The 16117-nt window shown below is 39.9% G+C and overlaps 1 protein-coding gene across 5 annotated transcripts in view; it reads left to right on the top strand.

Annotated features, from left to right (window-relative positions):
• The window catches only part of b4galnt4a (beta-1,4-N-acetyl-galactosaminyl transferase 4a), a 165470-nt gene that overhangs the window by 51890 nt on the left and 97463 nt on the right, over nt 1–16117 (top strand). For all 5 annotated transcript variants that reach the window (XM_082539927.1, XM_082539928.1, XM_082539931.1 and 2 more), the window contains exon 2: nt 8426–8538. In XM_082539927.1, coding sequence (XP_082396053.1) covers nt 8426–8538 — 113 coding nt within the window. The remainder of the gene's footprint in view (nt 1–8425; nt 8539–16117) is intronic.

Genomic DNA, 16117 nt, shown 5'->3' with positions numbered 1-16117 from the left:
GTCTGGACGTGCTTCCCATCCAGAGCTCCACAACAGAGGGGGACATCCATGTTAGCAGTGTATACACGATACACTGCTAACATGGATGTGCTATGCCATCAGTAAACGCCGACAGCATTCACTGTTAGCATAGCACATCCATGTTAGCAGTGTATAAACGATAGTTTATACACGCCGACAGCATTCACTGTTATAGCACATCCATGTTAGCAGTGTATACACGATACACTGCTAACATGGATGTGCTATGCCATCAGTAAACGCCGACAGCATTCACTGTTAGCATAGCACATCCATGTTAGCAGTGTATAAACGATAGTTTATACACGCCGACAGCATTCACTGTTATAGCACATCCATGTTAGCAGTGTATACACGATACACTGCTAACATGGATGTGCTATGCCATCAGTAAACGCCGACAGCATTCACTGTTAGCATAGCACATCCATGTTAGCAGTGTATAAATGGATGGTTTAGCATATATTAGCACAGGTATCAATAAAGGACTACCGTATTGACCACTTTTACTAACCTCAGGCAGACGGACAGGCGCTCTGCAGGTGGGATTGAGCGCCTGTAATTGGTGTCTAGGCGGGCGATTCTGGGACCGACGCGGGAAAGCAGGTCCTCAAACTGGCCGGGTGACAGACGATGATATCGCTGGAATCTGCCGTCATCCAGGCGCAGCTCCTGGAGCAAATGGTGAAACTCACCAAACTGCTCACGCGCCTGGAGGACTTGATGGACCCAGGTACGGCGAGGACGTCTTTTACGCTGCTGCTCTGCTCTCCACAGTACATAGAGAAGGGAGACTCTCTCTTGAAGCGCTAGCTCGATAGCTGCCATCTTGCAAAACCAGGTCTGGCACAACTCCCTCCCACATTCCTCCCACATTTCCGGTTCACGCGCGATGGATTTTTCTTGGACACGAGTTGAGACGCGAATGTACACGCGTCAAATTAGGGGCGTTTGGGGCGTTTTATTCGCGTCCATCGCGTTCGGTGTGAACACACCGTTAGAAAGAAGGAATTATTGCATTTAAAAGTAGAGATGGACCGATCCGATATTACGTATCGGTATCGGTCCGATACTGACCTAAATTACTGGATCGGATATCGGAGAAAAATAAAAAATGTAATCCGATCCATTAAATATCATGAAAGCACCTCACAAAACTTGCAACACGCCGTAACTCACCTCAGAACGTTAGCACGTCGGAGCAGTGGCTGTGGCATGCGGGACCTGTCGTGGTCTGGATAGCATGTGGAGCTTCGCTAGCAACCTGGCATTTCATCTCCGACAAAGTTATCCCCGAGAGAAGTAAAGCAAGTGTGTAAGTCCATCTCTGAATGTTTGTAAAGCATTCCTGCGTTAAGCTTAACAAGCGACTGCCTCTCGCTCTCCGGCTGCTACTTCAATCGTGAAACTGATCAGCTGATCGGCTTTTCTGTCGCGAGTCCGTCTCTCTTGTTTGTTTTTGGTCCACTTTGCACCAGAAAGAGCAAACCAGCGGCTGAACAACAGCAGCACGTTTAAGCTTGATAAGCTGTTGTTAGAATTTATTTAATATTACTTTCTACACCAGGATCTTTTTCTACGTAGCTGACGCTGGTAACTGTGCAGGGGCGGATCTAGCAAAGTTTAGCCAAGGGGGCCGATAGGGCATGAACAGGGAAAAGGGGGCACAAAGACATACTTTTCTTTCTTATTCTCATTTAAAATGTCTATCTTTTAATAAATAATTATCTGACACCCAAAGTTTTAATTTGATGTAAAATGAATAGAAGTCAATTACTGTATATAGTGACTATTAAGTCTAATATATATACCCTAGTAAGCTATAGTACTTTTTACTTTGGGAAGGTACCATCTGTGCAGTCTGCAATTTTGTTGAAGAAAGATGTTGAATCTATTTAATATTTCTTGAAAAATAATTGATTTCTGTGCATTTTTTTTTCACACTGCATCAAATTAAGGTTGATTACGTCGATTAAGCATCATGGGGTGGCGCGTGAGGGGTGGTTCCCTATTTTTTATTTATTTATTTTTGTTGTTGCTGGGAGTTGGAACCCTATTAGTTAGGTTGCTTAATATTTACGCTAAGTACTCTTTAAAATACCAGAATAGGGAGGATGGTGTAGGTCTAAGTTTATTAGATTGATCAGTATTGCTGAACTATGAAATATTTTTTTTGTATACAGGTATAACAGAATAGCTTTAGTGTAGTTGTTGTTTTAAACTTGAGTATGAACTTGCAGACTTGCAAAATGCAGCAAGATATTTTAAAAAACAGTTTTGTTGATTAAAAAACACTATATCGGATTCATATCGGTATCGGCAGATATCCAAATTTATGATATCGGTATCGGTATCGGACATAAAAAAGTGGTATCGTGCCATCTCTATTTAAAAGTAAAAGCAACTGACTTGGTTGGCACATGGCTGTGAACAGACATCCAGAGAAAGTCGTCTCCACGTATACAGACTAGTATCACCTGAGCCTGTTTTTGTTTTATTAAGCCATTTACAGTTTATCATTTTATTGGTGTGCGGACCTTATCGTGTCAAATTCATACAATTATGTCCTTGCTGTCCGCAATGTCAGCAAGGGAATATGTTCTTCTCAGTTCTTTCTATTGAGAAATGTTTTTAATTTTCTTTATTTAGTTTTTTCTAATCAACAAAGAGATAGTAGGAAAACAATCCTTGAACACAAACTTTCCAGTACTAGAAAGTTTAACATGGACCTCTAGACGACATTGAAGATGTAGCTCGAACCAATGTTGCACTAATATCCACAACATCAGTTCAACTTTCATCTTGGAACTATCTTTCAGCCATGACAAGATGCCAGCTGATGATAATTCAACGTCAAAATGTTTGCTGGGAGGATCCCGTCTCAGCCCTGCACAATCTCTCCCTTGCTATTACCTTGAGATCAGGCGAGGAGGTGATAGATTTATTCCTCATCAGCTTGCATCTGTCGCTGTACAGTTACAGATTCCTTGTTGTCTCCATTTATTTATTTATTTATTTATTTATTTAGCCTGTCCCATTTGGTTCTTTAGCCGTCAGAATTGTTGTCTGAAGACCAACCAAGATACCCAATGGATTTATTTTGCCAAATGGATCATCGTGGCATTGCCGTATTGGTCCATTTGATAGTCCTTTGTTTTTATTATTTATTTTATTTTCAGTTGTTACAGACGGGACAGACATGAGTGGGGGATAGGGAAGGGAGAAAGAAAGATGAAGGAAAAGAAAAACAGAAGGGAAGAGGGACAGTGAGAAAGGGGGGAAAAAAAAATCTCCTGGATCACCTGTTGAGAGAAAAAGAATAGAAAACAAGCAAAAAAAACCCCAAAGCAACATACTAAACACAACACCATCGCATTAATCTAGCTAAGTGTAAACAGCAGTAAATACTAAATATTCAATGTTGTTGTGCAGCACGCAGGACAGACAGCGCACAATGTGCTTTGAAGTAGCAGCCAAGAAAGGTGTAATTTAAGTCTACGAACAGTGAACATCCATGTGCAATGAGCAGATTTGCTGATATGTTCAAAATTTTAGTACTTATCACTAAATACTTTTACTATTATCTGACATTGTACAGAAAAATATTGCAGCAGTAATGAACTACAGTTATTTTTAACCCCCTTTTTGACACTGTAATTTCCATTTGTAACCATAAGTCATTTAATATATTCCTTTCCTGCTTGGGATCTGTTGCCAGTCCCGTGTTAACACAGAGTATGCTTGACTGCGCAAGTTGAAAGGAGACCATGTAGGAGCCGCTCTAGAGATGACACTGGCAAATAAATTGTGATAATGACGCTTGGCGTTCTTCATGAACCACTGTGAGCTGGCATGTTTGACTGCGTGCTGTTATTTGCTATTATTTCTTCCTGTTTACCAGAGGGACTTGAGCATAGAACAGATCCTGGGGGGCTCCCACATAGATTATTAGTTAATTTGTTTTGACTTGGCTTTTTCATATCTGTTTAAACTAAACTTGTCCTACTTAACCAGCTCTGTTTTATTTTTCTTCTCCATAATGTTGGATTTTTTTTTTTTTGTTTTCCTCTTTCTCATTTCATTGCATAGCCTGTAGCTCCTGCTACACTCGCTCCTCTGATTCTGTGATTAGTATTCTGCTGTATCACCATTCTGTCTATCACTTAACATACAGTGGAGCACCACCTCGAAGTGAAACCCAGTGTAGTCAGTCCTGTTAGAAGATGAAAGGAGATGCAGACAATGCTTGCACGTTTGCACACACACGCAAATGCATGCATATATGCACAAACACAGTAAAGTACAGGCATACATTTAAATTGGCACACGTACAGCCCTGATGAGAGCTCTGACAGCTGCAGTTCACTAAAAAGGCATAGAGTTTAGAATATCTTTACTTTTAAAAGGGCAGCCAGGCAAGGTGAATTTATTACTTACTTCTCAAAAGAAGAAGATGCTCGAAGAACACCCCCCTCTCCCCCCCCCCCCCCCCCAACACACACACTTCCTTGTCTCTATCCACAGATTGTGCCCACGTCAACCTTTGGATAACACTTCTGTTTATTGTGATTTTCAATATACCCCGCAAAAGATGTAATCTGCAAAGTGCTCCAAAAGCTATTCACTATCTGTGTCCTCTGGAGGTTGAAGAAGTTGCTCTGCACCATCTTATCTTCACAGTAAATAGTGCTCCTGTTTTAGAAGTGGGGGGGAAATGAACTGATTAGGCAGAACACAAGAAACAAGAGAGAGGTGGCTCCTCAAGGATTAGTATTCTGCTTGGTCTCCTGCTGGTGGCAGAGCGCACAGTCAATTGGCTTCCATTAACCTGCCAGTCGGCTCTTCATTACTTCATTAGAGCCGGCATCGAGGCTTGAAGTCCTGTCACAGTTCAGCCACTTGCTAGCAGCGCCATACTGTGGCTTTTGCACATTTCATCATGGTCTGCTTGTGCTGTCCGTCTGCACATCCTGTTCTTTCGGTCTTTTTAAAGTTGTAGTTGGTGCACAACCACTGAAGGAGTGCAGGCTGGTTACATAGGAGAATACGTGTCCCAGTTTACTACAGTGCCATTTGATTTGGTCATCAAATCACTTCTTTCCAGCAGAGACTATTATTTATGAGTCATTCTCCAGAGCCGTGCAGAACCACATGTCGTCACTTGGTTTATATGCTAAGAAAGGAACTCGCACCCATGCAGCGTTACATTTGCATTACTGTCTCCATTTTTAGAGTATTAAAGCGTGCTGAGGGACTTGTTGGTAATGAATGTTTGAACATTTGTCCACAAAAACACACACGCACGTGCACACTAACTAAAACACACACACAGAAAAGTACTTGCTGTTCTCATTATCTTCACTTTTTTTTGTATTGTTGAAGAGTTGATAGTTTTTAAACTAATTAATTCAATCTTCTCCTTTTTTTTCAGTATTTCCAAACATTTCAATCTTAAAAGTGACCCCAAAGGATTTAAGTGTAATTATAATGTAACAAATATCAGCATAAATTTAATTTCCACTTTCCTTTTCATTTGATAGGGCTGTTCTTGTAGGGATATGGACATTATCGTGAAGATACACTATTTTTTTTCGATAAATATTCTTCTCAAATTTTAAAAGACATTGCTTCAGAGGCTGGAAGATGAATCATTTTTCATGAGAAAGTTTGCTTTCTCATGTTGGTCACCTGCTTTCTGACACCTGCTTTCCATTTTCTTTCTTTGTAACTCTAATGCCGTTAATCTTTTCTCTGTTTATTGTTGGCATTCAGAAAAGCTGTAATGGATTTGGTCTGTTTGACTGTACTGCTTTGATATTTATTTTGCATGCAAATCACGATTTATTGAAATCAGCTTTGGATGGGTTTTTTTTTCCCTTTCTGGTTGCTCTTCGTTGTGGGGTTTGAAACTATCTCACTCAGCTTCAAAGATGATTTTTTTTTTTTTTTGTTGTTGTTTAATTTTAATAATAATTTCTGTATTCACATTCACATTTAAGGTGATCACTTACATAAATGATGCAAGACAAGGAAAAAAAGTGTCTTGGTGCAGTGCCTACTCTTAATAGTCTCAGATAAATGGTTACAGAAAGATATGCTGCCAGTTGACTCATGCAGTGACTCACACACTGTTTACTCAGAAGAGGAACGAAAATACATTTCAAAATGAAGAGCTGGATAAATGATCAAGAAATGATATTTTGTTTTTTCATTGGAGTGATTTTTGGGTAACTTGCTATACTTTATTTACAATGCCGCATGACGTCTTGGCATTTTAATATCGCAGCCTTCTAAATCATTCTAAGGCACACGCCCCACCAGGGAAATGCGCATTCATAACATCTGACAAGTTATAGTGCTGGAAGTTGAAGTGTCCTTCTATTTTTGACTCCACAATGTAGGGCTCGAAGTGAGATGAGGTTTAGCGTAGCTGCTCTTTGCTCTTTGATCTGGTGGAGCTTTGATAGACCCCGGAGGCTGTACTTAGGCTGTCCATATCGACTTCTACTGCGGGGTGATGGCTTTCGTAGCACAATTCGTGTGGCTCAAGTGGCTGTGTTTGACATGAAAATGGCACTTACAGGTTCCTCCGCTTCCACTAGTTGTTATTGTGTTATTGTCCGTTTTGTGGAAGTGTCTCTTTTATTTATTTATTAGTTATAAAATCATTTTCGGCACACTTCATTCTAGAGGGGAACACAATCACGGAGAGAAAGATGGGAATAGTTTATTTAAGGAAAGTCGTTGTGAACATGGTAATTTTCTCCAGTGCTTCATTTGTTCCACAAAAAGATGATAATTTTTCAGATCAAAGTGTATTTTTATTACAGTTGTGTAGAATCAGTGAGATTGCGGAGGGAATGAAGAGAGACAGGCAGGATGATTTCCAAACAAATGAGGAAAACAAACCGTCTGCAGATATTACGTTTGCTCGAGACTTTGATAGGATGCAGGACAAGCTGAATTAGAGAGATGAAAACTTTTACTTTTGCGACATTTTATTTATTCTGTCTGTTTTCGGCTTGGATTGCTTTTTGACAGTAGTTCAATTGTTCCCTTCCGTTTCTGTACATGAATGAGGAGAATGAGCACAAGTATACCTCTCTGTTTTTCCCTTTCTCCTCGACTGCATCAATCATCCCACAGCTCAGCCCCCCCACCACCTCTCAACCACCCGCATCCAATTCAGCCCACTCAGACTCATTGTTAAGGGGACATATTGGAAAACTATTAGCTCTCATTATGCTTTATGACCACCCGCTCTCCCCATTCTGTCTTTTAATCACATTCCATCCCTTGTGTGCATGTGTGCACATTCTTGTGTGTGTGTGTGAATGTATGCGTGTATATACGCTGCAGCTACAGCGGCCAGGCGGACAGTAATGAACCACTTTCACTGTAATGCAATCGAGGCCCCTCCTTCTCCCATTTTATTGGCAAGTCAATTGCAGTGGCGCCACCTTTTATGGCAGCCCATCCAGGCTGCAGAAGTGTTGTGCATTCATGTACCATGTCAGCCAAATGGGATCAAGTCCAGGGCAATACAAATAAAATGAGATTGGACTGAATTGGGTATGGATTCTCTTTTTTTATTTATTTATTTATTTTTATATGAAGTCCTCATAGATGTGAAAACCTTTAGAGGAAACCTTATAGTATCCATTTGGTCCTTGTAACTCCAAATAACCAGGCTCTCATAAAGTGCTAAATATCTTGTAACTTCTCTGTATTGAGTCGTGTGGTGCGATCATCCGTGGCAACGCGTGTGTATGCATGTGCACGTGTTACTGGCAGAGAAATGGCAATTTTGAACATATGCTCTGTGACAGACACACAAAAGCTGACACACACTCATACACACGTGTAATGAGTAGTTTTAAGTTCCAATTGTTCGCTCCTGGCCAAGGCAACTGTCATCATTGTGCAGCAAAACTCCCATAATCCATCGGTGGCATGACCGCAGTCTAGCTTTCCCAGCAAAAGCTATTCTCTCTGTCTCTCCGTTTGTCGATCTCTTGCTTTTTTTTTTTTTTTTCCTTCTCCCCCCTCCATTTTCATTCCCCCTGCTTCACATTTCCCCTCTGGACTCGGTTTTATTCTTCCCTCTTGTCTCCTTTCGCTTTTCCAATTACAATTTTTTTTTCACACTTAATCTGCCTTTCTCTGGGAACTTTTATCTGGGGTTGATGACAGTGGAGAGGCTGAGTTGGAAGAAAAAAGGGTGATAGCTTCAAATTATTGTTGACGACAGTGATGATGACGGTGATGATAATGAGAGAAATCTGAATGACAATGATGCCATTAATGATGATTAAAGTGGAAATGTGAATGACAATAACCTGAAAATTGGGATAATAGTGGTCGCTGTCTTTCTAAGCAATATCCATGTTTCCCCTTGGTCCAGATGGAGAGAGACAGACGGAGGGGACCGACGCCAGCCGAAAGAGGGACACTCGCTCCTCAGCCGGACACCACAAGAGCGAGGACACCAGCGACAGCAGGGAGGACGATGCGGGAGTGAGTGTTTCTTTCTTAATGCCTTTCCTATTTTCTGTGTTACCACTCAAGAGTGAATATTAATTTGATGCCCATGACTAATCACATGCTCCCTACCCGGCCCACATCATTTTGACTAAGCAGCAATGTGGATCGTTGCTTATGTGCAGGGGGCTCAGGTAGTCCTGTTCATGCACCTACTGCTTATTACATGTTTTATTCTGCAAGAGTCCAGTGCTACAAAGCCCGCCCATTATAATTAAAAACATTAAACATAATTAAACAGGACAATCAGCTTACAGGTAAAGATGTCCATGAAACTGGCTAATGTTGAAGATGAAACAATAAAGGCGTCTGTCATCAGATTTTATTGTTTAGAAAGTTTTCTTTTTTTACTCCAGCCCATCTCCAGCTTAGCCTCCTGACCCCACCCACTGCAGTGAATTTTAATAATGTTTCCAGCTCTGGGAGGCCACAGCTCAAATTAGATTGTGAATACATTATGCAATCTAACCTCCTCTTCGAGCATTTATTTCTCTGATAGTTTTCACGCAGAGAGATGTGAAATTAGTCTGAGTTATTTTCAATGGCAAAATATAAGACAGAGTTGGACCACAGCCAGGGATCATTAGCACTTGGTACATGCAGCAGTAAGCCGCAGAGATAATCTGACACTTAAGCTCATATTTAGTCTTTTTTTCCCTTTACTTCAAGTCTTATTTAGAGGAAAGTAGAGCAATTTTAGACAATTTCATTTATTTTAGATAATTTTCAGCTGTACGGGACCTCCGGGGTAGACTTCCTCCAGCTGTGTGTTGAAATGACAAACCAGTTTGTTTTTTTCCCATGTGCAGTCCAAATGAGGACTATTATCAAAAATCCTCTTAAAAAACTCTTGCTGTGAAAATAAATGTGATAAACTGTTGTCATTACAACCCCGTTCTCCAAATATGTACCCATCGTGGTACTATTTACAATGTGAATTGAAGTTTTTGCGGAGTGATTACAAAGAAAAAATATTTTGATAATTTCTCCATGGAAAGGGATAAATGGCTTTAAGCAGCTTCTGCGTTGTACTTTCTGCTGCTTACTTTGGGTGATTTGGTCTTTAGAGATTGAAAACCATCTGGGGACTTACAGAATTGAGAACATTTATGGAGTCATAAAACTACCATGTAATAGTTTCTCTTTTCTCACAGCAACTGCAACAAGGTTGTGTTTGTTTGTTTTAGCAGCACTGTGCAGAAGTCTCGAACCGCCCTTTCTTTATGGTTTGCTTGGAACATGGGAAATGGGTGCAGTGATTTATTGAGACGCAAACACAAATTGAAAAATGGTATATAAGGATAAAATAAAGTTTTTACAATTCTAACAAGGTCAAAGTCAATATTAGTCAATACTTCAACAAAGTTTTGTGAAACTTTCTTGCAATTTCTTTTTTTCGTGTAATTCGGCATACCTCAGGCTTTTCTCCGTGTTACCCTCCCTTAATCATGGCATATCCACTCATCCAGTTTCCTTATTTTTTTAAGGACGCACTACACATCATGTTGAGATAGCCCAAGTTTTTTTTGCTATTTTTGCTAAAAGCCGTTAGCTATTAGTACCTTGTTGGTGCAAAAACACAATTTTTATTCCTGGGTTTTCTTTGTTGGAATGTCAAAGAAACTAGAGCAATTTACGTGTTTCTGCAACAGGCTGCAACAGTAACAAAGTGCCTCAGATACTATTTAAAATTGGTTCTTTCTCTGTTTTGTGGAGACACAACAGTGGTTCAGAACTTGAGTTAGTTGCCTTTTTGTGCTTGAATGAGCAGATCAGTATAAAGTGGCTTAATATCTCCCCCCAAAAAGTAAATCACTCCTGAAGGACTTTCAGAAAGCCTGACAAACTGTTACTAAAGATCACCTTAAAAAATTACAGGAAAGTCTGGCTCCTTATAGTAGAAACAAAATAATCAGAAATGGGAGGTGACTCAAAAGTTTTTTTTTGTTTTTTTTTTTTTAGCTGTAAAAACGAACATTTAATACTCAGAGGAGTCACCGTTTGTCATCTAGCCTTAAGGCAGGCAATTTATTATTAATATCTTCTTCAAAATCTCAGCTGACCAGGTTTACACACCATCACTTGCCACTCATGTTGACAGCCCGTCTACCTTGAAGCAGTATCTTGCCTGAGGCTCAGATATCTATAAAACTACCGGAAGTGCTAAAGGATCAGCTCACTCTTTGAAGGCGGATATGCAGTAATTAAATGCTCACTGACTGTGTTGAATGTTTTATGCCAGAAGAGGTATAAACCCTTGAAAAGCAGATGATATAGACATATGTAGCTTAATCTGGTGTACTAACTTTTAACTGCCTGAAATGAAATCACCAGATTTTGTAAAATGTTACAGCAAATATACAACATATTGAAGTGTGGAGGTAAAAATAAGAAATATTAATGCATTTCTCCATATTTCATTAAAACCGGTGTGTGTGTGTGTGTGTGTGTGTGTGTGTGTGTGTGTGTGTGTGTGTGTGTGTGTGTGTGTCTTACATGTGCGAGGATGTGCTGTGTGGTTATGTGGATGTGAATTATCTGGACTTGTGAGGCTCTACAAAGATACAGATACATAAATAATACATGATAACAAGAAGAAGAAGAAGAAACCATAATAATAAAGGCAAACAGATGAAACAAGGGAACAAATCAATAAAGCTATACTTAATTATGGAATAGAAAGTAGAATTTGGGATAATAATAAAGGATGATATTGCTTCAGGAGCTGGGAAACTGTAGTAGAATAGAAACACTGTGCACTCTGTGGATTGACACTGATGTCATATCCTATGAATATGTCAGAGCTAAAGCAGCTCTGTAATCTAAATTTCTCCCACATGTTATGCCAGTGTGCTCTGTAGTTACCAGAAATGCTGATTTTAGGTTATTGTTGCAGAAGGAGTTTCAACCAAGAGTTTTTCAGACATATTAAAAATATTAAACTTCAAGTTAAAATCCACATTGTTAAAACATTGCTGTGCAACTGTCGACTAGCTGAGGGCCCCGGCCATAAGAACAGGACGATGTATCTCGCTCTGTAAAATGCAGTCGCCTTCAAAATCGTTTTAAGGGAAGACTTTAGAAAATGTGCTTGCACCGATAAGAGTAGTGAAGGGAAGCCGGCAGGCTTTTTCTGAACCGCCTTCCTCTAAACTCTAAACCTTCTTGATGGTGTTAGGGTTTCTCTTTTATAATAGTTAAATGAAAGCAGCTCTCAGAGTGAGTCAGTCTTGTCCGCTGAAGCTCAAAAATTCAGCTACACTGTAAGCGTTTTGCTGAAGTCACCAAAATGTTTAAGAAAGTTTATGGCACGCTCTTCATGAATTTTAATAGTGCCACTTTGTCATAAGTCCCCTAATTGACAGGTGATAGATTTGGTTTGCTTCAAATAATGATTACTTAAATTGAACGGTGTTCATACTTTGACTGTAAACATGCCCTAAATCATCACAACTGCAATATAAGAGATAGGAATGGCCCGCTGCTGGAGGTGCTTATTTGGATTTATGATCTGTGCCGTACAGGAGCTCCATTTATGGTTATCTATAACACCTCTTTGTTTGTAGCAAGCATTATTTTCTCCTTTCAAGTGTTTGTGTGTGTGTGTGCACCTGTGTTTGTGTGTGTGCATGTTAACATGGCTCACCCGTACGACTTTCCTGTTGGGCTCTATAACCGCATTTCTCTTCATTATAAATTTACATGACCGTTTAGCCGCTCTTTGTTCCAGCAGTGCTTGACCTTTGTGTGTGTGTGTGTGTGTGTGTGTGTGTGTGTGTGTGTGTGTGTGTGCGTGCATCAAAGATGCCAGTGCTTCTTATTCAGCACTGGCATCTTTGAGGAATATCTAAAGCAGCATAGCTGACGCCTTCAGTTCATGTTACGCTGCTCCACTGTGAACACTTCCCTATTTAGATAATGTCACTGCCAAAGGTCAAACCTGTAGTTCGTGTTTCAAGGCCTGGTAGTCAAAGCTGAGTGTGTCTGTCTGTGTGTGTGTTGGTGCGAAAGAGAGGAAGGTGTAGTGTGTTTAAAAAAGAAAAACAAAAAAAACTGTAATATGGGTCATGGGCATATGGGTCTTTTCTCTTTTGTTTACCTCTCCTGTTCAGCTTTTCTAATGTTTAGTGCTGCACTAATAGCTCACTAAAGCTGCCATTTCAGAAGTTTCAAACAATAAAATGAAATGGCTTGGATGAAAACAGAGAAAATCCCTTAAGGCTTTATGCACTCAAGATTAATAGACAACCTAAACCAAAATAGAATGACCTTATTGCAATTGGGCAGTGTTTTAGAGGCAGGTTCTCACAGCAGAGCCATATAGAAGTGTATTTTTTTTCAACCAGATAAGAGGTAGATAGATGAAGCTCAGTGGCATCATAGATATTAGTGAGTGTTAGTGTAAAAAGTAAGCTGCAGTCCTCACACGGGCCTTGTAAATGCGTTCTGTGCTTCTCTTGGTTGCTGTCAGATGCATCGAGAGAGTGGTGGCACAGAGGAAACACAGAAAGTGTTTATCTGGACTTTTTAAGGGCAAGTATATAAGGATGGGATGAAGAATACGCTGAAGAAGAGGACAGATAAGACGTGTGTCTAGAGACGTGTAAAGATGAGGAGTATCAAAGTACCATCTGATCTGAGAAGCAAATGTTTGCACCTTTTTTTTTTTTTTTTTTAAAAAGTACATTCTTCCCTGTAAATCAATAATAATGAAAAATCTGTTTCAATAGTTGTCTGTCATGATTGGAAATTATAGAAACTAAGTCAGGGTGTTTTTTTTTTTTTTTAAAAAAAAGAAAGATATAATATCTTCCCAGCCACCTGCTTTTACCTATAATGAATGTATCCACTGTCACAAACTGCCTGTAGTTGTATATTTGCAGCCTCCAGGTGGTTGCCTTGCTTTTTTTTAGAATGAGAATGAGGTTGCATAAAGGATGTTTTTTTTTTTTTTTCCTCTTTGCCATTTGGTGCATACATATTCCAATGTAGAGTATATGGACATGTGGGCGTTGAATGGTGGGTGTGTATGAATGTGTATGTTGTTAAAATGAACAAGATATAGATTCGGTGCCCTGCCTCCTGCTATTCCTGTCACTGGCAGATTGCTTTTATGGGCCCACCCCTTCATCTCTTGTACCTGATAAGAAGGGAAGGGAAGTGCTGAGGCTTCATAAGAAATTAAGAGACTAAAGGAGAAAAAAGAGACGCATTAGCGATGAGCAGATTGGATTGGTATGAAAGTAAATGAATATTTGAGTCACATGCTTGCCATTGATGTTAGATACAGAATACCACAATACTGAAATTTACTTTTGCAGTAATGGTATTTCTGATGGTATGAAATACACACAAAATGCAATATAACAGCAGAAACCTGGGAGAGCTCCTCCCGTGGAGTCGCTTTAATTTAGTTTCTGTGTGTTGCTGCTGCACATACAGTAGCCATTATGTAAATATGTGAAATACAGATATTATATGTTATTGTACTCCCTATCTATACGTTCTAGGATTGTACTGAATGATTTCTGTGATGATACCAATATTTTATTATACTGTAATTTATTAATGTATTGATTACATACAACACCCACATCGTGTCTAAAAACAAACACAACTTTCCCGCTGTCCCTGTTGTGAGAAAGTTCACTTCCAACAAGTAAATATAGCTTACAGTTAGATTACATTGGCTATGTATTATCTTTTCAACCACCAATTGCTCATGAAAAGTTGCAAAACGGAACTCAAAATTACCTTTCATAGTCCGGGGGGGGGGGGGTGTAATACTGGAAGCAATTCACTCAAGTATATTGCTTGCCCTTGTCAGTTGGCCACATGCAGACATTCAACACTGCATGTACCTGCTCTGTCACAACCAGATGTCACTTAGTTGTTTAATTATTACTGAATCAATTAACAGCTGGTGGTGCCTTATCTGAGTGCACATGAAGGTTTTAGAATTTACACTGCGTGTGTAATATGGCCAAAGTCCATCCACCAGGTGGTTTAACCCACACTTTGATTTTTGCTTTATAACTTTTTCTTAAGAATGCTGATCATTAAGTTAACAAAAAAAAAGTTCACTTTAAACAAACTGATGATGGATTCATTCACCCTTTCCCTTTATTTAATGACTAAAGAGACAGCAAGGTGACAAACGTAATTCAGCTCAATGACACTGTATTCAGTGTAACCTGCTCTGCCTGTCAAAGCAGAGACTGTTTGGTAGTCACAAGCTGGAAGTCAAGAGGGTCTACCAGTCTTCAGTGAGGAGTGTCAAAAGTTATTTTTTTGTAACAGTTTAAATGGTAAATCAGAAAGACACCACAAAAATATCAGGTCTGTAAAAATATCATGCACTCTTGCTATGCAAACAATGCACTGTCAAACACACACACACACTTTCACAAAGGGCAGGCCAACAACTCTTAGAACGCTTCCCCAGATTTTAATAAGACAGTGAGCCGTAAAAGGCCAGTTAACCAAGGTAAAGGCCTGCAAATGAGGTCATAGAGGAAAGAAAGGGAGGATGAGTGCGAGTAGATATTTCATGGGAGTGTTGAGATAAAGGGCTGCACCATTGTCTTTCACCTGACGGAGATTTTAATCATAGTGGCAATTTTACAGCGGCCCATAAACTGCAGCAGCCAGGCCTCATTGTTAACCTCCAATTGCTTTCAGGGCTGTAAATACGGCTGCCTTACATTGCTCTGGCCTTGCCGATGGTTTATGGGAGATGGGATGGAGGTGGTGATGGCAGTAGGAGACTTCCCGGAGAATAATGAGGAGCAGAGAGCATAGACTGACTAGTAAATAAACATATTCGATCATCAGTGACACTCAGCACACTCGGCTGCACGACACAAACTTGTCGTTGATGAAGCAAGGCTGTGTGTGCTGGCTGGGTATTAGACTTAATCACTTAATCTGTAAATGGACCCGTTGAGATTAGCGTCATAACTGCTCAGTTTTACATTTACATTTGAAAAGTGACACATGACCATTTTTTTTTTCCAAGTACCCATTACATTTAGCATTTCAAATGTTGTCACATGCTAAAAAGGATAGTTGATGTGATTCAGTGATTCAGGATGATGAATTCACAGCAACTCAGTGACATCATCGCTGACATTTGGTTGAAAGAGTTCTCTCCTGCCAACTGATTGAATCTGCAGCTAGCCAAGTGGAAATGGATCTCCCATGAGACGCTTGGTGCATCAGCTTGAGCACCCTTCTCAAGGATGCCTGACCTCACATTTTCCAGTGTGCTGTCACTCCGGTCGCCAAAATACTTTAATTACATTTTTGTTTTTTAATCAAGGACTCAGAGTCTCTGGGGTTAAGCTACAGGTTGCCATTCTAAATGGGACAAATGGGAGACAGAGAGATAATAGAATTATTACAGCAAAATCCTTTCTATCACTACATGAGCTATGACGCAAACTGTAAAGTATAAACTTTTATTGAACCCGCATACTTCATAAGGCACTTAAGAGAAATGGGACAACTTGATAGCCCGAGCAGCAGAAGGTTAAGAGAAACAAACTAAGATGGA

This window comes from Aulonocara stuartgranti, assembly GCF_965226115.1.
Source record: "Aulonocara stuartgranti genome assembly, chromosome: 7".
NCBI classification, from domain to species: domain Eukaryota; kingdom Metazoa; phylum Chordata; class Actinopteri; order Cichliformes; family Cichlidae; genus Aulonocara; species Aulonocara stuartgranti.
Note: the sequence above shows the minus strand (reverse complement) of the source record. Positions and strands in the feature narration are given on the sequence as shown.